The sequence below is a fragment of the Centrocercus urophasianus genome, unplaced genomic scaffold (genome assembly GCF_019232065.1).
Source record: "Centrocercus urophasianus isolate 14NV4802_14NV808 unplaced genomic scaffold, USGS_Curo_1.0 seq_15, whole genome shotgun sequence".
NCBI lineage: Eukaryota > Metazoa > Chordata > Aves > Galliformes > Phasianidae > Centrocercus > Centrocercus urophasianus.
The window spans coordinates 21,015,236-21,039,050 of NW_024884697.1; the positions used below are offsets into that span (position 1 = coordinate 21,015,236).

General features: G+C 36.2%; 1 protein-coding gene across 9 annotated transcripts in view; it reads left to right on the plus strand.

Annotated features, from left to right (window-relative positions):
• CADPS2 (calcium dependent secretion activator 2) overlaps nucleotides 1–23,815 on the plus strand; it is a 302,854-nt gene that overhangs the window by 172,430 nt on the left and 106,609 nt on the right. For all 9 annotated transcript variants that reach the window (XM_042815716.1, XM_042815717.1, XM_042815718.1 and 6 more), the window contains exons 9-11: nucleotides 12,229–12,295; nucleotides 17,713–17,821; nucleotides 18,919–19,122. In XM_042815716.1, coding sequence (XP_042671650.1) covers nucleotides 12,229–12,295; nucleotides 17,713–17,821; nucleotides 18,919–19,122 — 380 coding nt within the window. The remainder of the gene's footprint in view (nucleotides 1–12,228; nucleotides 12,296–17,712; nucleotides 17,822–18,918; nucleotides 19,123–23,815) is intronic.

Here is a 23,815-nt window from a genome sequence, read left to right on the forward strand (position 1 = left end):
GTATTTGTTTCTGACCTAGTAACAGAGTGTCTACGGCACCACACTATCATTATTTTGTCCAAATAATGTATTTATCACAGCTAGCTCCCTTGAAATAGACCACATCCTATTAAACATCAGTAGTTGCACTGGCAGTTCCACACTATGCCATTTTGCCAGGGTCTCTGGGTCCATCTTGCAGTAGTTAGTACAGGAAAGCGTCCAGGCACAACTAGCCCACTCTGAGGCTTTTCCTTTCAATAATGAAGGAAAATGAAATGAAAATGTCTGTATTCTGCAGTATTTCTGCACTGCAAAGAATCTTTTATTGTACTTACTATCACAAACTTGTTTTAATATAATCTAATCCTAAATTATTTTTTTGTCTGTTGAGTGATGCAGTACTGCTTTCTTTTTCATAATGTAAGGGATTTTTTTCCGCTTCATGCATAAGTGATGAAGAGAAAGAAAGTGAAAAATGTGTGTGAAGTGGTATGTGAAATCTTGTTTACGGCTTGCCTTTGGAGCAAGACCTGTCATTAAAGACCTGTCAGATTATTTTTTCATGCTGCTTTTATGGAGTAAACTGGGGACAAATCGGCAGGGGAAGTGTTCTGGTTGGTGTAGGTTTGACTTCCACTGCAAAGTCTCCACTGCAGTCAGAGCAACTTCTCATCCTTTACCAGATGGAGAATTCCTCTGGTAGCATTAGAAGACTGCCAGCCCAAAACTGCCATCTGCTTCTTTTCAAAGTTTACTCCAAAGATGTAAAGCTTTATGGTTCTGGTGAGGGAATTGAACAGAACCCTTAATGTGAAACTCTGATAGTCCTTGTTCGCTAAATCAGTGGCTTAGAAATTAATGCCGTTACCAAGGGTTGATCCATTTGTGATTTTCTCTGAGACTTTACTTAAATTTTATATCATTTTAAGGTTAAAAAAAAAGAAAAAGTGGACTGCCCCCATGCCATTGTCCAAGTAGAAGCAAATGCAATGAAGTTCATGCTAGTGCTGGCATGGAGAACTCTACTCAAGGATGTGTCAAGCTGCACACCTGAGGGCCAGTCTCTTCCAAAACTGGATGTTTGTGGCCTTCACCCATTTCAGCTGCTTCTAAGTCTTAGCTTTGAAAAGCAAGCTAATTTCCATTGCACTTAGACTGAAGAATAATTCCTTTTAGGTTAAGGACAGTAGGCTGGTAACCAACAGTATATTGCAGGGTCATGAGATGTCATTTTAAGGATTTTTCAGGATTCATTTTTAAGGATGTCAAGCCATTTAGAAAAGAATTCTGAATAAAGAATGCACTCAAATGAAGTTGGTCTTGTTCACTGGTATTAAGTTTGTTAGTATTAATATATTTACATTAGCTGAGAACATATGATTGGATAAGACATCTGAATATATTAAAGTTGATTTTATTTCATTCACTAATTATACACACTCAAAAAAAGAGGTATTGTAAGAGAGGAAGCAAAAATTGCATAAATGGAATTATTTTCATAAATTACTAAAACAGAAAGTAACACTGATTCTTAGATTACTGTTTTGACTAAGTTAATAAAGTAATCATGTGTCATGTGGAATTTCATTACCATTATTGAGTGTGAGTGTGCAATTTAGTCTCAAGTGCTGCATTCATTTTTAATTGAGCCGTATGTGTTCCACCTAATGGAAGGCTTGGGTTTTTTCGTTGCACACTGAATAAATTTTAATTGAACACCTGATTCCTGCCACCAACACATTAACATCTGGACACTATCTATCTTTTATGCATATAGGCACACTGACTATAACTCTGCAGAAAAGCAGATAATAGGAAAACAAAAAGACAATATTATGGAACACTTCCAGCCATCACTTTTTTTTTATATACATTGAGAAGCATTTAATTATCTTGTTTCATTTAATTAGCCCCACTACTTAAGTCAATTGTTTTTTATTGATGTGGCATGTTAGCATCTTCTCTAATTGGAACAAAATAACACATGACTGTACTAAATGTCTTGTGCAAAATACTTTCATACCATTTTTTCTTTCCCAATACTTTATTTATTTCAGTCTTTTCAATAATGTGTAACATGTTGACATGCAATATCTTGATTTAAACTTTAGCACTTTTCACAGTTTTAACCTATGGTAAAGACAAAAATGTCTCTGAAAGAAAGGTATTTTCTTTCAGATCACATCAGATTTTTAAAGACAGCACAGCATGGTTCTTTGTAGATTTCAGAAATGTTAGTATTTCTTTAGAAAGAGAGGTATATTTTAAACATTCCTTATCATTAAGACTTTAATTGTAATTTGTTTCAACATTTATAAATTTAATTGTAGAAGAAAAACAGCTGTTTTGTGTCACTGCAGCTATTGTACTTCTGTGGTTTTGTTAGCTAATCTATACCCATTTTTGAAATCTGTAATTTAATAACGCTGATAATTCTAACAGACTATGAATGAGTTCAAATTATACAAATGTTTTAGTATGTAATGTTAATTTCCCGTGAAGTAGTAACAGAACGTGCTTTAAAAGAGCTGCTGGGGAAATGCAATTGATCAGAAATGATTTTTTTTTCCTCCGTGAGACAATTTCTTTTTAGAATAGTTTTAGATTCTTCTATTCAAAACCATTTTATTATGTTTTTAAAGGCATAATGCATTTTTGAAAAGCATAATCCCTCACAATGTATTTGATATCTCTAGCAGAAAAATATATATATATACTTTTTCCAGTTTGGCACATTCTCATTTTTCCAAGTACCACGACTTTTGCAAATAATTTCCATCCCTTCTTAATTGTTGGATAGTCTTTATAAGATCTGTGTTTAATTGTATTGACAGAGATGAAATAACGTGCCTTTACGCAGTGAATGTTCTCACCCTAATTTGAGAGTAAATTTACTATTAATATGTATGACTCCGTGCTCCTATATATACATGACTTGTGGAATAATAAGACATTGTACTTACTTAAAATGCCCATTTTGAAGCACAAATACAAGTTTTACAGTCCTTGCCGCGAAATTTAGTTTAACCTCTTGTTATGGTTTCACCCTTGCATTTTCTTTCCTGTTCAGGTCAGTCACAATGCAGGTAGCAGGGATCAAGGTGAAATAGATTTTCGTAGACAGGCATTGCATCATACGTACCTTGACATCCACAGGAGGGCAGCATGGTTAAAATAAGGGAGAGGACAGGAATGTGATTCAGCTGCGTGAATCTCACTTTTGATTGTTTATGTTGTTCTGTGAAAGCTTGTATAATTTAGAGATGTGTGCATTTTCCTAGCCAATACAGAGAAAATAATTGCATGTTAATTGTAGAAATTGCCAATTGTAGCTTCTTAGCAGCTCGGAGTGGAAGTATTTTTCTCTATGGGTACACATGGTCAGTTATAGAAGAAAGTTTGGGGTTTGTTTGTTTGTTTTTTAATTTTTACATATCAACAGTGTTACAGTTGAAAATCACTTTTTGGGATTTTTGGGAGACAGTGTCTGGACAGAACAGTCCTGTGCAGTAAAAATAGGCTGACTGCAATAGATGGCTCACATACCTCCTCACAAGTGCTAAATTCTGTATTCTTCTAGTGTTACTCCCACAGGTCCAATTGTGAATCAGCTGCAGTTTAATAACTAGTGCAGGGACAGTACATTTGAATACTTTTATTTAACACCAAGTTTGCATGAAGTGTCGATCTACCTGGGAGTAGGAAGGCCCTACAGAGGGATCTGGGCAGGCTGGGCAGCTGACCTGAGGCCAATAGGACGTAGTTCAACAAGTCCAAGTGCCAGGTCCTGCACTTTGGCCACAGCAACCCCAAGCAACTTTACAGGCTTGGAGCAGAAAGCTGGAAGAATATGCAGAGGAAGGGCCTGGGGGTATCGATTGACACTCAGTTGAACATAAGCCAGCAGTGTGCCCAGGTGGCCAAGAAGGCCAATGGCATCCTGGTTTGTATCAGAAATAGTGGTGCCAGCAAGAGCAGGGAAGCGATCATCCCTGTGTACTCAGCACTAATGAGGCAGCACTTGGAGTACTGTATTGAGTTTTAGGCTCCTCACTGCAAGAAAGACATTGAGATCCTGGAGCATGTCCAGAGAAGGGCAGTGAAGCTGGTGAGGGGCCTGGAGCACAAGCTTGTAACAAGTTTTCTTGTGCATTACTTGTCTTGCAGACACCCAGGACAAAACCATTTTCAAGGTATTATTGGTACCATTTCAATATTTCTTTAGGGTTTTAGTTTTTTTTCCTAGTTATCTCAATCCATTTTTAAAATACTGATTTCTATGAATGGATGCTAAAGTTTCTTAAAGGGGGGTTTATTTCTAGTTGTGCATTTCTGTTGTTTCTTGGAAAAACTCCTGCAGAATTCAGTTTTAGAATGTTTATGTGTGATATTTCTGAGGATAAACACCCAAACGTGATAATGGTCCTAGTGCGAATTGGTGTATCCTCAAGACAGCCCCTAAATGATACTCACAGGTGGCAGTTTCAGAGCAAACCGAAAGATCTGCCTCTAGGTACATGTGGTTGAAATGTGGGATTCTGCTACTGGATGTAGATTTTGAAAGTTTAGATGAGTTGAGAAGACAGGGAATTGAAACAGAAATCCATTAACAAGTGCTAAAATATGGAGACACTGTTTCTAAGACAGAGAAACTGCTGAGGCGCTAATAGCATGAGGGTAGGAGAAAATTCTGGGGATATACAACTGCATGCTTGCATCCAGTTATTGCTTCCTTCTGCGTATCATTGGGAGCAAGGTACAAGCTTAAATGTGCTTTAGGTAACCATGTTTATATCTTTCACAGTTAAAATTTCTTAAAAAGAGCAAAAAGGATGTGGAATCAGAAGTTCTTTTGTTTCTTTGGCATCTTTAAAATTGTACAATTATGTGTTGCCTGTAAGAAAGTTTCTTAAAATGGAAGTTTTAAGAGAACTAATGGAGTCATGCTACAAAAGCGTTCTTCCTTGTTCTCTCTCATGAATTGTCATCAAAAGGCAGTCAGGAGCATTAAAAGTACTTTTCTGACTCTTGTATTGCAAGGATCACCTACAGTGACCATTCTACACTGACAAGTTTTCCAGGGCAAAATATCTCATATCAGAATGTTAGATTGGCCTTGTGATGTAGGAACAAATGTACATCTAATTCAGTATCTACTGTAGCCAGCAGCAGGTGATGGAAGTGTGTAAGAGTGTCCTCTCTCTCTTCTTTTCCATACTCCACCCACCTGCAGGGCAAGGACTCTGAGCCTGGTGTGCTTTCTTTGCATGAATTGAGTGCGTTTCTCATTCACAAACCCTTCCAGGAATGCATTAAATGCACAATGAAATCTAACTAATTTGAGTTCATGGAAACAAGCCATAACTGTTGCTTTGCTTTGTAAAAATGGAAATTAATGTCTGGCACTATTCCTATATTCCTTAGAGTTGCTAGAGATGCAATGGAGGCACCACCAATACAGGCAGCCTATTTGTTGTTTTTCTTTTCTGCTGTTCTTCGGGATGGAAACAAGTGGTTCCAATGTTTATGTGGAGTCTGGTAGATTAAAAGGGGGTTTTACAGAAGTGGGAGGTTGAAGTGTCAAACTTGTAATTCAGAAGAAAATCACATAGCTCCCAATTAAAAGGGAAACCAGTGAAGTTGGGCATGTAATGGCATAATACATAGATGGTCAAATTGCAGATACATGTTTCATTCATAGGGAGTATCAGTATGAATTAGAATTTCTGTTATATATATATGTATATGCTGAGATCAGAGACAGTTTTGAGCGCTCTGCTAATTGGGCTTCCCTAATACCAGTGTTGAGTTGTCATACAGAATCCAACTTAAATTTGTGAAGTTTAAAAGCACTCTATTTTTCAGTTTGCAGAGCATATGAGAGTGCCTTCATGACAAGCTGAAGCTAATTGGTCAACGGCAAAGAAACTGCATTTATTCACAGGACTGTAATTGTATATTTGTAGACATAATCCTCAATTCCATTTTAAACTTACCCAACAGAAATACATTTTATCTATGGTTTAGTAGCAGCTTTATATTTTTGCAAAGTGGGGACATTGTGCTATTTCAATGATTGCATACAGATTCCAGAAAGTTAACTGTATTTCCCCCCCATTGTTATAATTTTACTCTTTGACTTTTCTTGCTGGACTTGCTGTAGTGTGACTGGAATAAAATTTATTTTACCAAGTTTAAAAAGCATTTTGAAATGCTGGCAATCAGAGTAGTCTCTGTCATTGCATCCGCAGAAGCTTTAACTCACAGAACTGACTCGAGAGCAAGCTAATACATGCTATTCTGAACTGACCTGTAGAATGAGAACTTTTCTCAGATTGCAAACAAGCATTTGCAAGTATGTTCTGATAGACACAGAAGTATTTCAAAATTCAGTGAATGTCAGCTTATCTACTTTTTCATGACTTGTAGATACAGAAATTCTTATTCATATCTGTTTTCAGATTTTAAGATGCCTACTAGTGACAGTCACAACAAATGAAAACACAGTTGTTGATATTTAGGATTAGCTCTGATGAGGTCTGTGTTCTTTAAGTAATTAAGGTGATATCAATTCAGAAGTAAAGCTTTCTAGGCAGTGGAATGAAATGCATAAGTAGCCAGAGATCAAAATGAAGTAACATTCCTAAAGAGTTCACTTCTTTTAGTGGCCTGTCTTGCCAAAAGCGGACTATTTTCAACAGAGTTACCAGAATTGGAGTTGCATCAGTTGGCAGCTTAGTTCTTTGATTTTTTGTATACTGAAGGGACTCTGAACCAGGGTGTTTTAACTGATTCCATCAGTGGCAGTGTATGACCTAGCAACAAAAGTAGATTTTTCATATTAGCGGGTCCTTAGCCATTTAGATCATAAATAGTATCACTCTTGTGTGGAAAAAAAAAAGTCACTGCTTTTTCCATCTAGTTGCAATGTTGTGTACTTGCAGTGAGATGGAGAGGTGTCTGGGCTGGATGCCCAGATGCTTTTGGATGCTCAGGATGAGTTGATTTAAGACCTGGCAATATAAACAACCTCTGATACAGCACAACTGAATGCTAAAGGGAGAGAAGTGCAACTGAAACTTTTTTCTAGTACACCTACTAGAAGAATTTAAATTCAGGTTGTCACATTTAACACCAATCTCTTAGTTGTTTCTGCTTACTCTGCTTGATTTCACCTCATGGAGCACTTTATGTTCATAGACTGTGATCTTTTTAGAGGAAATTAAACCAAGAGATGAACCCCAGCACTGCCCCCAGATGTTGCAACCACTGTTATTTGGTCCCTGGGATCAGGATAGTTCTGCTCAAAAGTAAGCCTCATAAAAAAATACAGAGTGGGTGTCCCACAGTTGTGCTGTGTTACCTATTCATATTACAATTACATTACTTCAGAATTAGAGCACTTCCTGCATTGTGTCTGAACAGTATCATTCTTTTGTTACCTGGAATTCTCTCAAGGCTAAAGGATATTTTTTTTGTCTTGATAAACATTCTCCCTTTACATACCAAACATATTTCACAATATGACATGAGCCAGATCAGTATTTCTCAAGTTGCCATTGCAGTTACTTTGCAGCTCCGTAAGTACTGGTATGCATATTCACAAATGCTGAAGCTCTTTAGAGTGCATTGAGTTATCACTGTTAAAGAATCTAAGGATATCTGATATTCCAGCATATCTATATCCATTTATACTGTAAGAGAGAAGTTGTTTAGGAGGAAAAAAATAAAAAAGCTCATTTTTCTATTCATATTATGAGTATCTTGCTCATTGGAATAAATGGAACTGTTTGCTGTGGTTGGGGTGTTTGTATTACTTGACATTCTTCAAGTTTTCTATATCCTAAGCAATCATAATTACAATAGAAGTTTAGGCTGATTTTTTTTTCGTTCCATCTGTTGAAGGCTTATTTAGTTCTCTTTCTCAAGAGCACAGAAGGTACTAAAATGAATCCGAGAATGTTTACCGCTAGGTTTCTTATGACCCAGGTCATATTGTTGTCTTGAATCAGTTTTCTCTCTCGTCCTCAACTGAAGGCAAAAAATGGCTTAATCTTGTGGGGTTAAATAAAAGAAGGAATGCGGTGCAAGGAAGATTCCTTTTATGCAGGCGTGCAGGGATGACTGAAAGTGCCTGTGGGCATTTGGTCCCCATTGGTTCTCACATTGAATGCAATGATGCCCACAGATAGCCTGTATTGTTGTCAGCTAAATGGGATCATGAGTGTCTGAAAGGTGTTTGAGAATGAACTGAAAATCATTTTCACAAGTGGATGATTACTTCTGCCACATGTTAACCGAACTCTATCAGAATGGCCCAGATTTTTGAGACTGCATTAATTGCTCTTTCAACCTTGACTGAGGTTTCTCTTTAAGAAAGGCCTTTGCTGGACTAAACTGCTACGCTTATTGATTTTTCTTTCTATATTTTTTTCATTGTTTGTGATAAATGAAGCTTTTTACAAGTAGAGAATTTAGCATTCAAGATGTAGATAGGTTGCTTCGTTCCTTGGAATAAAAAGGCTCGTCTAAAAATGATCTCTGTAGAAGTAATAAGTCCTTTCTCGTTTCTCCAGCAGTGAATAGCTCCAGTATTCCACACTCAATTATGTTTTTCAGCTTTTCATTAGCGCTGATTTTTTTCATCAGAAAGTAGAAGCCTGCACTCTTTCAGTGTGGGCGTAGAGCAAATAAGCTGCCATCTTCTTTCCTGTCTACGCCACCACTTAATTGAAACTGAACGATAATATTTAGTGATGTGGTTTTGAATTTTTTGTAACACAAGGGAATGCACTTTGAAAAAGATTCAACCCTTACATATTTAAAATGATGGTCAGACTTTGATAAGAAAATGTGTTCTGTTCAGAGATTGTTCTGTTTGATTTTACCTATTCTACTTCCTGAGTAACAAGTGATACTGACAGAGAGAAGTTGGTATAGGAAACATTGTAATCCAAGTGTACTTGGCTGTAGCAACAGTATTAGTTTTTTTCTTTCCCAGAAAATATGAACTTTAAATATTAGACTTTCATTTTCTGTGGAAGTGCAAGTAGTGTGAAGCATAATCAGATAAATCTGTGTCTTACTGCTGATCAGACTGTTATTTTTTGATTTGTGAGTGAGGGAAAAGAAAGAAGGCAATATTAAATCATGTTCATAAAACAAAAAGTGTAGGATTGTTTTCTACAGCGTAAGTCTTTGGAAGGTGAGTGCATGGTTTGCACACTTGGTTGAATATTGATAGTGTCTGAAAAATGGTTTTAAAATCTTTACATTGGTGTAGCAAATAGTGACTCAACATACACAAATAAGATCCTGTTTTCTCTGTGCTGTAGAAAAGCAGATGTAGTGGTCTTAAATTACTGCTAACTGTGTGAGTAATACGAACACTGAAGAAGTACGACAACCAAGTATGTAAATCCCAACAGTATACTTTCTAATGTGTCTTATACCATTATAGGTGTTGCATATACATATCTATTACAATATTAATGTTTTGGGTTTGTTTGTTTGTTTTTTTACAGAATAGAAGTATTTACATATTGCTATGGACATCAGAAAACCAATCCTTTCCAACATCTTGTCTGTTAACTCATTGAAAAAGCTGCAAAACATTGTCTATAGAAAAAAATAATAATAATAATTCAAAATATTTTCTTTTAGTAATAAGCAATTACTATCCTAGAGCTCAGATACAGGAAAATCATCACCACATCTTTCTTCTTGGTGTATGGCTTAACTGTAGTAATTAAAAAAATATTTTTGATGGTCCCAACTTTATGACTTAAATCGAAGACAGGAAAATTGTAGCAAATTATGTGATTAATTTTTAGGAAAACGGTATTGGCTACTTCTGAGTATCAGCTGCTTCTTGGTGCTGCATGTAGAGACAGACACAGCATCTGAAGAAATGGCAGCTGCTGTGTGTTTATTAGTGCCACTGAGGGTGTTTAAAATAATCTGAACAAACAATGCTGTGCATCTTTTGCACTCTTTTTTGGCTGGAGGAAGTGAGCAAGACTGTAGGTGAATATGGATATTCATACAGGTAGAGAAATAGCAAGCTGCAGCTCTGTGTGTTTTTGACCATGAGCCGCTGCTGTGCTGTGTGACATTTAACCGAGACCTGTGAAAGAAGATGCAACTTCTCATCTTAAAACATTCTTAAACTTAGGTATAGGACTTAGTTTACCTGTGAATCTGTTAATCTCTTCATTTTCTGGTCTAGTTGTGACACTTAAGTTTAATTCCATGAACTACCTTTCATAGACTTTTCTATACATGAACTGCAGTTTCTACGGATCCTGGATATTGGTGTCCAAATTTAACAGCTTTCTTAGGTCCTTTGTTTCCCATTTATTTCAGTAAAAAAGAGAATCTCAAATAGGATTTAGAAGTTTAGGAATTCGGTTCCTTCTGGGTATAAACCTGAGATTTAAATTAAATATTAGTCTCCTAATATTTCAGGATCTTGTACACTTGAAATGGGCATTGGACATATCCCCTGTAAATGACTGAAACTTTCTTCACCAGAAAATACTGTCCCCGCTAGAGCTGGCATTGGAGAGGAATTAGTAACAGAAGGTTATAGCTGTGAGTTTATAATGATTTACCAAATGAAGTGCCATAACACTGTGAACTTCTGTACCAAATGCCAGCTCTGTGTCATGAGCGCTCTTTTCTTTGTTACCTAACCCTATCTAAGACAGCTTATATTAATGTTATTACTGTTCCTGTGCTTTGTTTCCCAAGAAAGATATTATTTAACACCTTAACTGGAAATGAAATCACTTCCAGCTTACAGGAAGAATAATAAGTGCACATTGTTCTGTTGTTGGTTTTTTGTTTTGTTTTGTTTTGTTTTGTATCCTTTCCTTTTTTATGATTATGAATTTGGTGTAGATTGTGACAGTTCTACCTGTACTGCAGAACCATGTCTAGTATTTCTTATAGGAAAACTACATAGGGCAAAATGTCTGTGTCGCAGTAATGAGAAAGACAGTAATTAACTTGAGAAACCACCATAGTTAATGAGAAGCATTATGCTGAATGTTCATGTTAAATAAAAGTTTGTTCTTTCTCTGTGGTGTCTAAAGCAGGGGAAGATTGTGTTGGATTTATCGCCAGGACAGGCATAAAAAGGGTTTTGCCTGCATCTTACTCATGTGTCTCATGTGAGTGGTTGACTGATCACTGTTTTTTGACACTGAGTTTAATATCTCAAGGCAGCAGAGCTCCAAATGACTTTTGAAAGTAGAGAGCACCAGTCTCTCTCATCTTTCCCAGAAGGTACCCATCCACCCACCAACCATCCCCCCAACCAGCTCCAATCATGGTCATCATAACTTTTCCATAATACAGGATGTTTGTTGATAACAATATGAGTCTGCCTTTCGCCCACCTAGTTGTATTAAATGCACTTCAGTGAGATTGGCCAGCCTGAAGAGGTGTCTCATATCCTTTAAGCAGCTTGTCTTTACTACTCCTAGACTTTTTCTAACAAGTTCACTGCCCATCCTTTTCCCCTTGCTTTCGTTAATAATAGTGCAACACGACCATAATGGCAGAAAAAAAAAATGTTATTGTGCTATGAAACTCGCTGCATCTGCATGCTTCCTCTGGCAGCAAACAGTATCAGCATGTTTGGTTTTATCTTACCACTGTTCAGTGTTCCTGATTGTATTGTTGTAGCCTAAAAATTGCCAAGGTGATGAGAACTCTTTTTTTTTTTTATATCTACAAGTTCTTATGTTTAGGAAATTAGAAGCTTATTCTGGAAAAAATAAGAATCCTGTTCGCTAACATTTTATTTAAGCATTTTCCCAAGTTGACACTGTGACTGGCTTCTCATAGGCTAGAGAAACACTGGGAAATCTATGGAGACTAAGTACCAAAAAACTGCTGGGGAATTTAACTTTTCTAATATTCAGTATTTTGGTGGAACTAAAATTATTCTACTTCAAGGTATTTTTCATAGGCAATTGGTAAAATGTAAGTGATGAGCTGGGTAGTCTTACACAGATCATTTGTTTCTGCATTTTGGTTTTATTATTAAAAGGCTACTTGTGAGTGAAACAGAAAAAGAAATCACAAAAGATCACATTGCTGTCACAGTCATGTGACAACTATGAGAAGAATCTTGGCAGGTATGGTGAATACACTTGTAAGCGTTGCATCCTCCTAATATCATGCTTAGTATTAATAGAAAAAAAAAAAAACCTGCTCTCCTTATTATTTCCTTTCCAGATATTTGTATGCTCTAGGACAAAAGGTGTGGAAGCGGTGGAAAAAGCGCTACTTTGTGCTTGTTCAGGTTAGTAGGCTGCCATGAAATTTCATTGCAACGTATTTATTCTCATATGTATGCTGTCTGGAGCCATTTATAAGTCACTATGTTCATTGCTAATTCCTAGCCTCTTATGAGATACAGGCTTCCTAGAGTATATGTATTTTTTTATGCACACATTTGTAGTAATCAGAAATGCCGCTGAGTTTTACATAATATAAAATTTTATTTATATAAATCAGTCCCTACACTGAGAAATATTTCAAGTGTAGCCTACAAATTTCTGAATAAAATTGTTGCAACCTTAAAATATTCTACCAATGACTTTCTGTCAACACTCAATTTAACATAAATAGTTATGTTTTTTAAGTGGATTGTACTTACAGTTTTCTGTATTCCATTTCATCAAGAATTTCCTGCATTTAAAATTAATGGTTATACTTACTGGTCACAGAAACTCTAGTGCAGGATTTTTTCTTGGCCAAAAAAATGTGCTGGACTGATGGTTCATAACCTTTAGTCCATAACTTGAGCTGTGTTTTCACATGCTAATGAATGTCAACATTAACATGAGACTAATACATTAGGATTTTATTTGAGTTGTCAAAATTGAAAAATAAACAACTTCTGAGAATCTTTGGAAAGGTGAATATTTTCTGCTTATACTTGTCTTCAGATGGCAGTTAGAATTTTGATGTTCTTTTAGACACTGTTCTTCCATGTGTCCTTTATTTTGCTGTCAGAAAAATGTTTAAGTGTTAGTCTCCCATAACATTATACAAAAGATGATGCCTGTTAACAGGAATGAAGGCTTCTAAGAATGCTTTATAGAAAGCCTGACTCTTTTTTCTACCATTCTGTCAAGTCATAGTCTGCTGGTCTCTTTCCTACTCCTATATCATGAAGATCTTTAACAAAGTAAAGCTAAAAGCTGAGTGTGTTTGCAACTTATTCTTGCGAAGCTTGATGTTTTTGTGTTCTCCCTGGCTGCAATGGGAATTGGCTTGTATATTGATCCCAGAATCATAGAATCAGAATCATCAAGATTGGAAAAGACCTTTAAGACCATCCCATCCAACTGTCCACCTATCAGCAATATTTCCCACTAAACCATGTCCCTCAGTACAACATCTCAGTGTTTCTTGAGCACCTCTAGCAACAGTGATTCCACCACGCCCTTGAGCAGCCCATTCCAGAGCCTGACCATTCTTCCAGTTTTTCATAATGCCCAACCTGAATCTCCCCTGCCACGACTTGAGGCCATATTGATTTATCATAATTATTTGAGTAATGGTTATAAAGTTTAAGATCATGTGGAAAAGCAGAAAGTAATTTTTGATTCTGATCTTACCAAGATTTTTTGCATACAGATTTTCTGAGTATAGATGAGAACTTGTGGTGACTTCAGTAAGATTTGCAAAGGCTGTTAAGCTCTGTGTATAGGATAGCTGCTAAGGGACAGATGTGAAGACAAAATAACTTTTTGAAGTTATTTTGGAAGGAAAAAAGAAAGACTGGAGTGTTCCCCTGTCCTTTATACTCTTATTTCACACTGTTCCTACTTCACATCCTCCCTTTCACGAAAAGAAAGACCTTGTCCTCTCCCTCCAAACCACAGGTGTCACCTGAGTATTAACGAGGCACACACCTAAGAGACCCATGTTTTTGTGTGTGACATGGAGAACATCTAAGTGAATGTTGGCTGTCTTCTGCTTCCTATGCTGGAACTGAAGTACTGGAAGAGAAGAATATTACAGGAATTTTCCAACTGTGATGGGATTTGGTCACCTGTGTCATTTTAAAGTACCTACCAACCCGATAAGGCTGTATCAAAAGAACCGTGTTAGATCAATATTTACTGTCCAGGCAGATCTGGCGCATTTATATAATCTACACTACGCACACACTGACAATAAGCTGAAGTCAATACATGTGAAATAAACATTCAGTAATGAATATCAGTCTGCTGTATTGATATATCATAGATTTATTGATGATTCTTCCTCTACATTAGTTTTTAGCTGCTGTTGGTAAATATTAAGGGCAAGAAATTCAGTTGTAAGATGGAAGCTATCGGTATGATTTACTCATGCTTTGCAAAATTAACTCGGGTGTGAAACTAGATGAGTAATGTTGATTTTTCAGGAGAGTGCATAATGTGCATCTTTGTTGTTTCTATATGTATTAAAAATTAGTAGTGATGTGTGAAAGAACAACTTGATGTTAGAGGAGGGTTACAGAGTCTGGAAATAATAACCTCCTCACTGTATTTGCTTTTCTTCCTTTTATTTTCCAGTCATTTCTCTAAATGGCTGTTCATTTTAAACTAGAAAAAGACAGGGATATAACATGGTAGGTAAGAAACTTTAGCTGGACGTGCTGTGTTTTAATTTGCCCACTGATAATGATCTTCCTCCGGTAATATAAACACAAATTAATTTGTCACTTTAATTTCCTTTTTTGTAATATTTGAAAAGTTATATGCTTAATAGATAATTGTTTTCTAAACAGCCCAGTTATGTGGGCTAGTCCAAGCAGGTGAACTCCTGAAATGGGCTGCCCATTTGTCCTGTAGCAGGGACCAGAGGCAGCCTCTTGGTTTGCAGTGAGAGTTCCTTCTGGCACACTGAACAGAGTCTTTCTGCACAGAGGGGGCATCCCCTAGCACCACTGCTCAGAAGTCATTTTTAGACTGTTGCCTGTCTCTGCCCATCATGAATGCACAGGTTTGTTGTCAGCTTCCCACTTCGTTATAAATCGGGTAAAACATCTGAAAATTAGGAGTTTCAATTTCTGGAAAATTATGAAATTCAGGTAAATGCAGTTGTAGGAAGTAGATCTCCTCTTCTCTTGTCAAGCATTACTATTTAAGAAGGTGGCTTGATTATGTTTGAAAATGTGTTCTGTATTTTTTTGCTACAATTTTGCATATCCATTATCCCATGAAGTACTGATAATAATTGGCTGACTTCTAACATACAGCTTCATTAACTACTAGAAATATACATGCAGCTGGACACAGATCTATTAAAAAAAATGTTTCTGATGGTTCCCCTTGTAATATCTACATGTGGCCACAGTTAACAATAAGGAAGAAAGTTTATGAGGTTCTGGATGTAAGCAGCAGTTTTTTTCTGGAGTTTTTTCTGTTTGTTTCTTTGGCTGAGAGACTTTCAGATATCTTGATGAACTGTAAGCTTTTTTGATATCAATATTTCTTAGTAAATTGTTTTAAAAAAACACATTTGAAATCTGTTTTTAAAAATAAAATCAACAACATTGTAATCTGTAATACTAAGGTTAAAGATCAGCAGAGGCATATAGCCCAGATTTTTCACAAACTGATCCTCAAATCATGCAGTAGAGAAGAAAATCTGAAAAAATGGGATTCCAACGCATTTCAATTGTAACTATGTGCTGGCTTCATTTTTGAAAGCTCAGTGTGTCCATATAATATGGTTATATACAGTTGTTGACAAGAAAATGTGGGTGATGTGACTGCCAAGTTATTTCATTTGACCAAAGAAGGGTAATTTGAAAAAGGGCTTTACTGCAGCGTCAGGAATCAAAAATGAAATCCGTCAGCAAGGGAGGAAGGAGCTGACATGAATGGCAGTGATAGCTGCAGAGTGTTTAGAGGTGTGTGACTACCTAGTGTTCTCTCTGTGATTGTGCATGATATCATTCTTAAGAATATAAACAGGGAAATACCAAGCAGTACTGGAGGTGGTAGAGGACCTAGATAGAGTGACGCAGGTTGGGCTGAGCTTGTGTCAAGCTCCTGAAGGCACTTAATGACCCCATGCCTTGGGGGCTGCCCCTACCCTGCCCACAACACGGGCCATCATAATCAGTTCCCAGGCCACAATGTCAACACCAGGGCATCGTTCCCAAACCCAACAACACCACAGTGGGCCAGTCTCCAGCTCCCCACAACCCGTCCATCCTATCCATGGGCCATGAAGAGGCTACGGCCTGGCCCAGCCTGTACCTTCCTTATCCCAGGCAGCTGACTGGTGCTCAGGGTCCTGGGATGTCCTGCTGCCTCTCGAGTCCCTGCTGGTCACTGGGCTTGGGTCAGGCCCTGACTGCCAGGCTTTGTCCTGTGACACAATCCTGTTTTCTTTGGGATTCTCTAAATGAATTTTACTAAATAACTCAAATACTTAAAATGGCACGCTATTTTCAGAGGTGCATTATGCAGATAATGATCTCATACCTTCTTATTTTCCATAAATCTTTTTTTAAAGAGTCAAAAGTCCTTCAGTCAGTGGCAGTTGAAGTCAATGGATGTTGAGGTGGATTAGTGTGCAGGCACAGTGCCAACTAATGAAGCAGAAATCAGCTTTTTATGTCAAAAAGAATCATTCCTTAAGTTGTTGCCAGAGCTATAGATCTAGAAAACTGTTAGCTAAGCAGTGAACAACTAAGCAGAGGACGCTCCATCGTCTGTTAGACAAGCTTCTAGCATGACCTTGTATCCTTGCATAATTTTGCAGATCCAAGAGGTGATATAATAGTTCAAAGCAAGTCACATGGCCAAGCATCCTGCAGTTTCTGGAGACAGGAGTTTTAAAGGCTGTGTAATTTTACTTCCTTTAAGCTTCTAGTCTTTGCAGATTTCACAGGCTCTTTTTTTTCTGATCACCCCTTTTTAGTCTTTCCAGCTCTTCAATGTTGGCAACATTTCAATTTTTTGCCAATGACTGCTTTTCCTCCCCCAGCTGTTAGATTCCTCTCCAAGTATTTCCAAACACGTTTTCCTCAGATCTCCTTATTTCTTTCTAATCTGTCCGTGGAGTCTTAAATGTTGAGGTGGAAAATCCTCTTTTTATTGTTTTTTGTTTTTTGTTTTTTTTTTTTCTATTGCACTTGATCAGAAGTAACTGATGTTGTTACAGAATGCAGTACTGTACACAGTGAGCTGAGCAACCTGGAGATGACAGAGGTTTAGGATGACAGAGGTGCAGAAGATGCAGATATTAGGCTTTACAAAAACAAACTGAAGGTTCAGTATCAAACTGAACAGCATCGAACAAAGACACGTTTGTCTTTCCAGCTGCACTATAAATGTTGTGGCAGTCCTTCTGCAGAAATTATTTTTATATGTAAAATAAAGTTCTTAAAATACAGGACCTTTTTTTTTTCTCACACAGTAGAATGAGCGGTTTCTTTAGTACCAAGTATTTTCCCTGGCAGAACCTAGTTTGATTCCTTTCAGTTGTTCACAAAACAAACAGCCTACAATATATGGTATTTCAGAAGGCTGCAAGGAGATGTGTTTATGGGTTTTTTTTCTTTCCATTTGGCAGGAAAGGGAAAAAAAAGTACAAGTATGTTTTATTTCTTTACTGCAACTGAGATCTAATTTAAGCAGTGTATGTTATTGTGAAACATTAGCTCTGAAAAGGAATTGAGCAATTAAGAATTCTTGTCTTATTCAGGTGAGCCAATACACATTTGCAATGTGTAGTTACAGAGAAAAGAAGTCTGAACCTCAGGAACTGATGCAACTGGAAGGATACACTGTGGATTATACAGCTCCTCACACAGGTATTTTTCATCGTTGTGAAGTATGATATGTTTGTGTGAAACAGCTAAATTGATTTTATTTATTATTATTATTACTAGTTTGATCTAGTGCTGAAAATCACAAAGGTTATTTTTTTTCTGCACCTAAAGGTTTTAAGATTTTCTAGAGTGAAAAATCTTGAATTTAGAAAGAAGCTTGCTATCAGAAGAAACACTAGTGTTGCCTGAGACATTATAGGGCTATATAATGACACAAGGAAAAATGACAAATTCTGGTCAGTCTTTCCTTTTTAACTGTGGTTTTGATTGTAGAATCATATTCTGAAATTATTTGTAAAAGATGATTGATGTCAGTTGCAGAGTAATAAAAAAAAATAAATAAAATTGCAGATAGCAGAAAAAACACCCAAATTTAGTAACATGACAGCAGAAGGAAGTTGAAGTTACTCATGTAAATAAAAGGGATTCTGTTGTACCTAAGCACCAGAGGATTACGAATTTAAGAGACTTCTAATAAATTGGATATTGGTCTTTGAAAACATTGGCTTAATGTTCAGAATAACTCGAAAGCCTATCAGTGCTCAGAAGATATTTGGAAAATCAATGCAGTGTTATGTCACAAAAAATCCCTGGTGCAACCACATGGAATCTTGCTGTTCTGGTTATGTACTCAAAGAATGAAGTACTTCCATGAATAAAGGTACTAAAGAAGGAACAGAAAGGTTGAGAAAAGGTATGGAATTGCTTCTGTTAAGGAAGAGATAGACTTCCATGTATGAAACTTGTGCCCTGACAGAGAATATGTTGGAGAAATACGAAATAGAATATGATACAGAGAAGATGAGTAAGAAATAAATTGGAATTGAATAAGAAATGGAATAGTGAAAATATTTTCTCTTTTGATAACAATAGTTAATTCTACTTATATGTATATTACCATTTAATCTCTCTTGTTCTAGATTTTATCTTGTTTCTCAGTCATTAATACCTATAAAATGATCTAACACACACCCTCTACAAAAACATACACAGAGAAAAATCAGTTAACTCATGCTATAAACCTTGATGGTGATCTAGAAGTAACTCACTAAGATTACCTTCCTTCTTTCGTGCTTCAGGTCTTCAAGGTGGTCGAATGTTTTTCAATGCTGTTAAAGAAGGAGATACTGTAATATTTGCCAGTGACGATGAGCAAGATAGAATACTCTGGGTTCAAGCAATGTACAGAGCCACAGGTCAATCATATAAGCCTATTCCTGCAAGTCAAGCTCAGAAGATGAATCCTAAAGGAGGAGATGTCAGTGCAGATATATCCCCACTCTGTAAGTTGCTTTCTTTTTTGTGTGGCTTTGGTTTTGATTTTACTTGTTAAAGTAAGTACGGGCTTCTTCAATGAAGTTTAATTAAGTAGAACTCATTCACTGGGGAAATTTGCCAAGCAATTTGTTGTTATCCAGAAGCTCTTTAACTCAAATTATTGTTACCAGCCAGGGAAATCCTGACTTGGAGGTCATTATTTTTATTATAATCCATGAAAATGCGACAATTAGCTTTGTATTCATTACAGTTGACCCACATATTACCATGGAGATGGTGTTTAGCGTATATTATATTTTTCAGTAGTCAGGCAGTGTAGTGTTGAATAGAAAAACATCAATTTATTCTCAGGATTTTATAGATTTAGATCAGGTTTATCATAGATTGATATATTAGTTGTCTAAAAATTGAAACGTAGGCAGTACATTGTGAGTTGAAAGGCACTAGATGTGCCACTAGATTTTTTATACTTTCCAGTGTAATAATACACTACATATCAAAAATTTAAAAATAAATAAGTCTAGTTTAAGTTTTAAGTTTTTCTCATATTTCTTTCAGAAAAATATTGCTTTAAAGAGAATTAAGGTAGGTAACATATAAGCAATAGCTTGAAAATTTGCTCTATTTGAAATTATTATGTCATGAAGATATCTGCACCTAGGGAGCATATATGATTTTATTGTTTCAGGGGCTGAAAAGAGCAACTTTTCTATCCTAGAAAACTAAAAAAAAAATCAAGTATTTTTTAATAGTGATTAAATGTTAACAACGTTTGACGTGACTTTATCCAATAATCCTTATACATAAATTGAAAGAAAGGAGGCATTTTTTAGGTTGAAGCTGGTTTGAAATCTTTGGCAGGTTGACTCAAAATAGTTGTCCTCTGTGACTCAGTCTCATATTCTTCTATTCGTGCTGTAGACTTTTATCATTACATTACTAGAAGACAGTAAAATGTGCTGTTTACACCAAGCAATGAGCATTCAAAAACCTGACAGAACTGTAAAGAACATTTAAAAGAGCGTGTTTCATCTCACAAAAACACTGGTATCTGTTGAATTTTTAATGTGAGCTGATTGAAATAACCACACACTAAAGATTTTTAAGGTGAAGTACATTGTACAATGTAAGCAACACTGCAAAAGCAAAGATGGGGCAACAGCTGAGAAATGCATCCACTCACCTTCCAATGAACCGACCATAAGCTGCGTACAGGGAGATGACTGTGTTCACCTCCTCATGTTTCTACGTCATGTACATCTGCTGGAGGATTAGCCAAGGAGTTGCTTTTTTTCTTGGGCACAGTGTTTACACGAAGGTGGTTGCAACTAGGGAACACTGACAAAGAAAGGTGTAGAAAGAAACAAGTACAATATCAAGTTTGATATACTAAGATCATTTTTCCAGAGACAGAATTTCTGATCCTGATAAAGATTAAAATGGGCATATTTAGGACTTGTATTCATACAGTTAGAGAAGCTGATGGACTGACGACTGCTGTTAATAGCTTGGTCATAAAGACCAAGTAAGGGGATTATAAAGATCCATAAGGGGATTGTAACATCTTAATGAGGCAGCAGAAAGCCAAACATCATTTTCATCCTACACCACCATGAATTCAGAGTGAAAATATCTACATGAAAGAAAAGAGAGAAAATGAAAAAAGAAGTTAGATGAATAAGCATTTGATTTGCGGTAGGTAATTTTCCTCATCTCTCTTTGGGAATAATGTCACTTATCAGAACATCAGAAAATAGATAAAAATTCATCTGAGATTTCAGAAAGACCATTCATACCAGTTGTTATAAAAATGTTGTTTAAATCCCATGTATAAAACATAAAATTTGACTTATTAAGTAGCAAGGAAGTAGTAAAGTCAGTCAAACATAAAGCCATAAATTGGTATCACAAAATGTCAAACCAAAGACAGGAAAGTTGAAGAGATTTCCAAATGAAACATCCACCTGAACAAAGGCACATCACTGAGGAAGATTATGTGGACAATTAAATCATCCTTGTCGAGCAGTCAGTGTAATGCAATCAAGAAGATAGAGCAAGCAAATTTTCAAATGAAGAAATGCTTTGAGATTAGTCATGGAAGTATAAGATTGATATTTTCAATCTATTTGAATAAACCAATAACAAGTACCATTACAGTTCTCTTTCTTGTTCAGTGGTATGGTAACAAATGAGACCCAAAATGATGAATTTCATATTACTTTTAAATTTTATTTTTATCACTCTGAATCTTTGGACTGATTGTATCAAGGACTCTGTGGGAAAAACAGAATATGGTGAGTATTAAGGTACTGGTGTCACAATAAGTGCACACAAGAAATACTGTTGCTTAACCTTATGGTGTCATTGCTCGGTTTTTGAATGCTTGGTAGTGTGCTTGTAAAGCAATTCCTGCAAAACAGTTTTGGGCTGTTTCTGTGTGTGTGTTTGGTTTATTCAGTCATTTTAATACAAATGTATAAAAGGTATCTTCTCATTTTACAGTTTCCTCATCAGGTTTTGCATCTTTATATTCACCGTATACTTTGCAATTGTAAGAGTGGAATATCTCCATTCTCCCTGCACGTTCCCCCCATTCTCCTTCCTGTGCCTGTCCCCCTTGTCTCCAACTACTCCTATCTCCTTTATAGGAATCAGTCACACCAGCCTCCACTACTCCTTCATTAGGCAGTCAGTAAGTCAATAAGTCACCTTCATCTTCTCCACCATGCTACTCAAAAACTTATGAAAATTATCTCGTATCCTCCTCAAGTCTGTCCTTCAGAAAAATGATAGTAATTCATCGCTGTGCTGTCTCCAGCTTCATGCTCCAATCTTATTTGCCAGTCTGCTTTCTCTTATTCTTCCACTTTTGGTCTGTTATTTTATTGTCTGGTATGTAAATGATAAGGTTCTGGGGGGCAGGGATTCTCTCTCTGGCCTATGTTTCTAGGCTTGCAGTGCTTTGGAGTCTTAGTCAATGGTCAGAATTTGAAGTGCTTCCAGTATCAGCTGCCACTCTCTGTATGGAGTGGCATTTGAAGTAATGTAATGCATGTCTTGCCACTGTCTTTTTCAATGAGCACGTGCAACTTCATTCAACCAGTTCCAGATTTCCTTTTCTACCTTCTTTCCTGCCTGCCTGAATTGGTTCAAACTAGTTCCACAATGCTAAAACTCACTGGGAGGAGGTCACGTTTCACAAGGCCAATTCTCTCAGATCACCTTAGAATAGAGTAAATGCTACAGAAAACTGTGTTTGCTTCTGGGCTGGAAGGGGACAGAGATGGTACATGATAATTTGTTTATCAATAGGAACTACTCACCGAGGCATGTGCTATAAGAACATGGAGTTCTTGATTCTAATTCAGTCCTAATTCTCTCAACTTTATTGACTCAGTGAGGATGTGGTGATTTTTTTTTTTTTAATCACGTTTGTATCTGGTCTAAAAGTGGAATTTTCTTGCAAAGACTGCAAAAGGCATATTCAGGATGCTGTTCTGCTAAACTGAATATGCTTGTCTAAAAGAACAAATAAGGGTTTGCTGAAAAGTAGACAATAACTTTTGTTAATTTCTACCGTGGTTTTAACAAAGATATTTGATCTACCTTGATCTACCAAAAAAAAAAAAAAAAATGTTAGGTTACTCAGTTTTTTGGGACTAACAGCTTCCAAACTGTGAAATAAATGCATAGCCTGGATTTTACCATATAACATGCAAGTATCAACCAACACTGTGAGTTTGAGTTAGAGGAAACTGAAAGCAGGACAGCAAATTCATCAACAAGAGACGAGAATTAATTGCTAAAAAGCAGAAGTATTACTGTCCCAGAGTTGTCCCCATTTCTCCTTTCTGATATTTCCCAAAACTGAGAGAATGTTCAGAAGATGGAAATGTATTTTTTTCTTATCCTTTCCTGTGTATATCACAAAATAGCATTCTTGACAGCTTTTGCCTTTGATTGTAGTCTGAACAGGATATGTGCAGCTCATAGGAATCTGAAAAATCCAGTTATTCTAGCCATTTTTAAATCACATTCCTATAACATTTATTTATTCCTTATAATTATTTAAGCATGTAATCTATTCAAAAATCAATTTTATTTCAAAAAGATTGTGCGTTCTTTTGCATATATATCACAATAGTAAAATAAGATGTAAATATTACATTAGATTTATTTTTCCATTATTTCTTGCTTTCCTCCAACTAATAAAAGTAAGTTTTAAAATACTTTTTCCATTGTTAGACTAAATTTGGTATCAGACATTCTGTTACTGTTTGACATTGCTATTTGTTCTGTTTAATTCACCAAATGATGGGAATCAGTTGTGGATCTTTCTGTAGAATTACATGCAGCATATAATTTTTAAAAAATAAGTATTTTTGTTTATTTTGCCCAAATTATCTAAGAGAAAATTCTGCTTTCATAAGCCATGTTTATTCAATAGGTTGCCTTATGTATTCAGATCATCTAGATATCAATACCAGAATGCTGTCTCTGGTTTTTTTTTTCAACATCCAGTCTGATTTCAAAAGATTTAATTTCTTTTCAGCATTTACAAAAAAAATTCCTTCTGTAAAGGAGAATCTTTTATATGTGTGTAGTAAACACAGGAAAAAAAAAATTGAAGCCATTTAAAATAAGAAAGATTGAGTTGTGTTTGATTTGTGCAGATCGCTGCCAGTGGTAAATATGAAT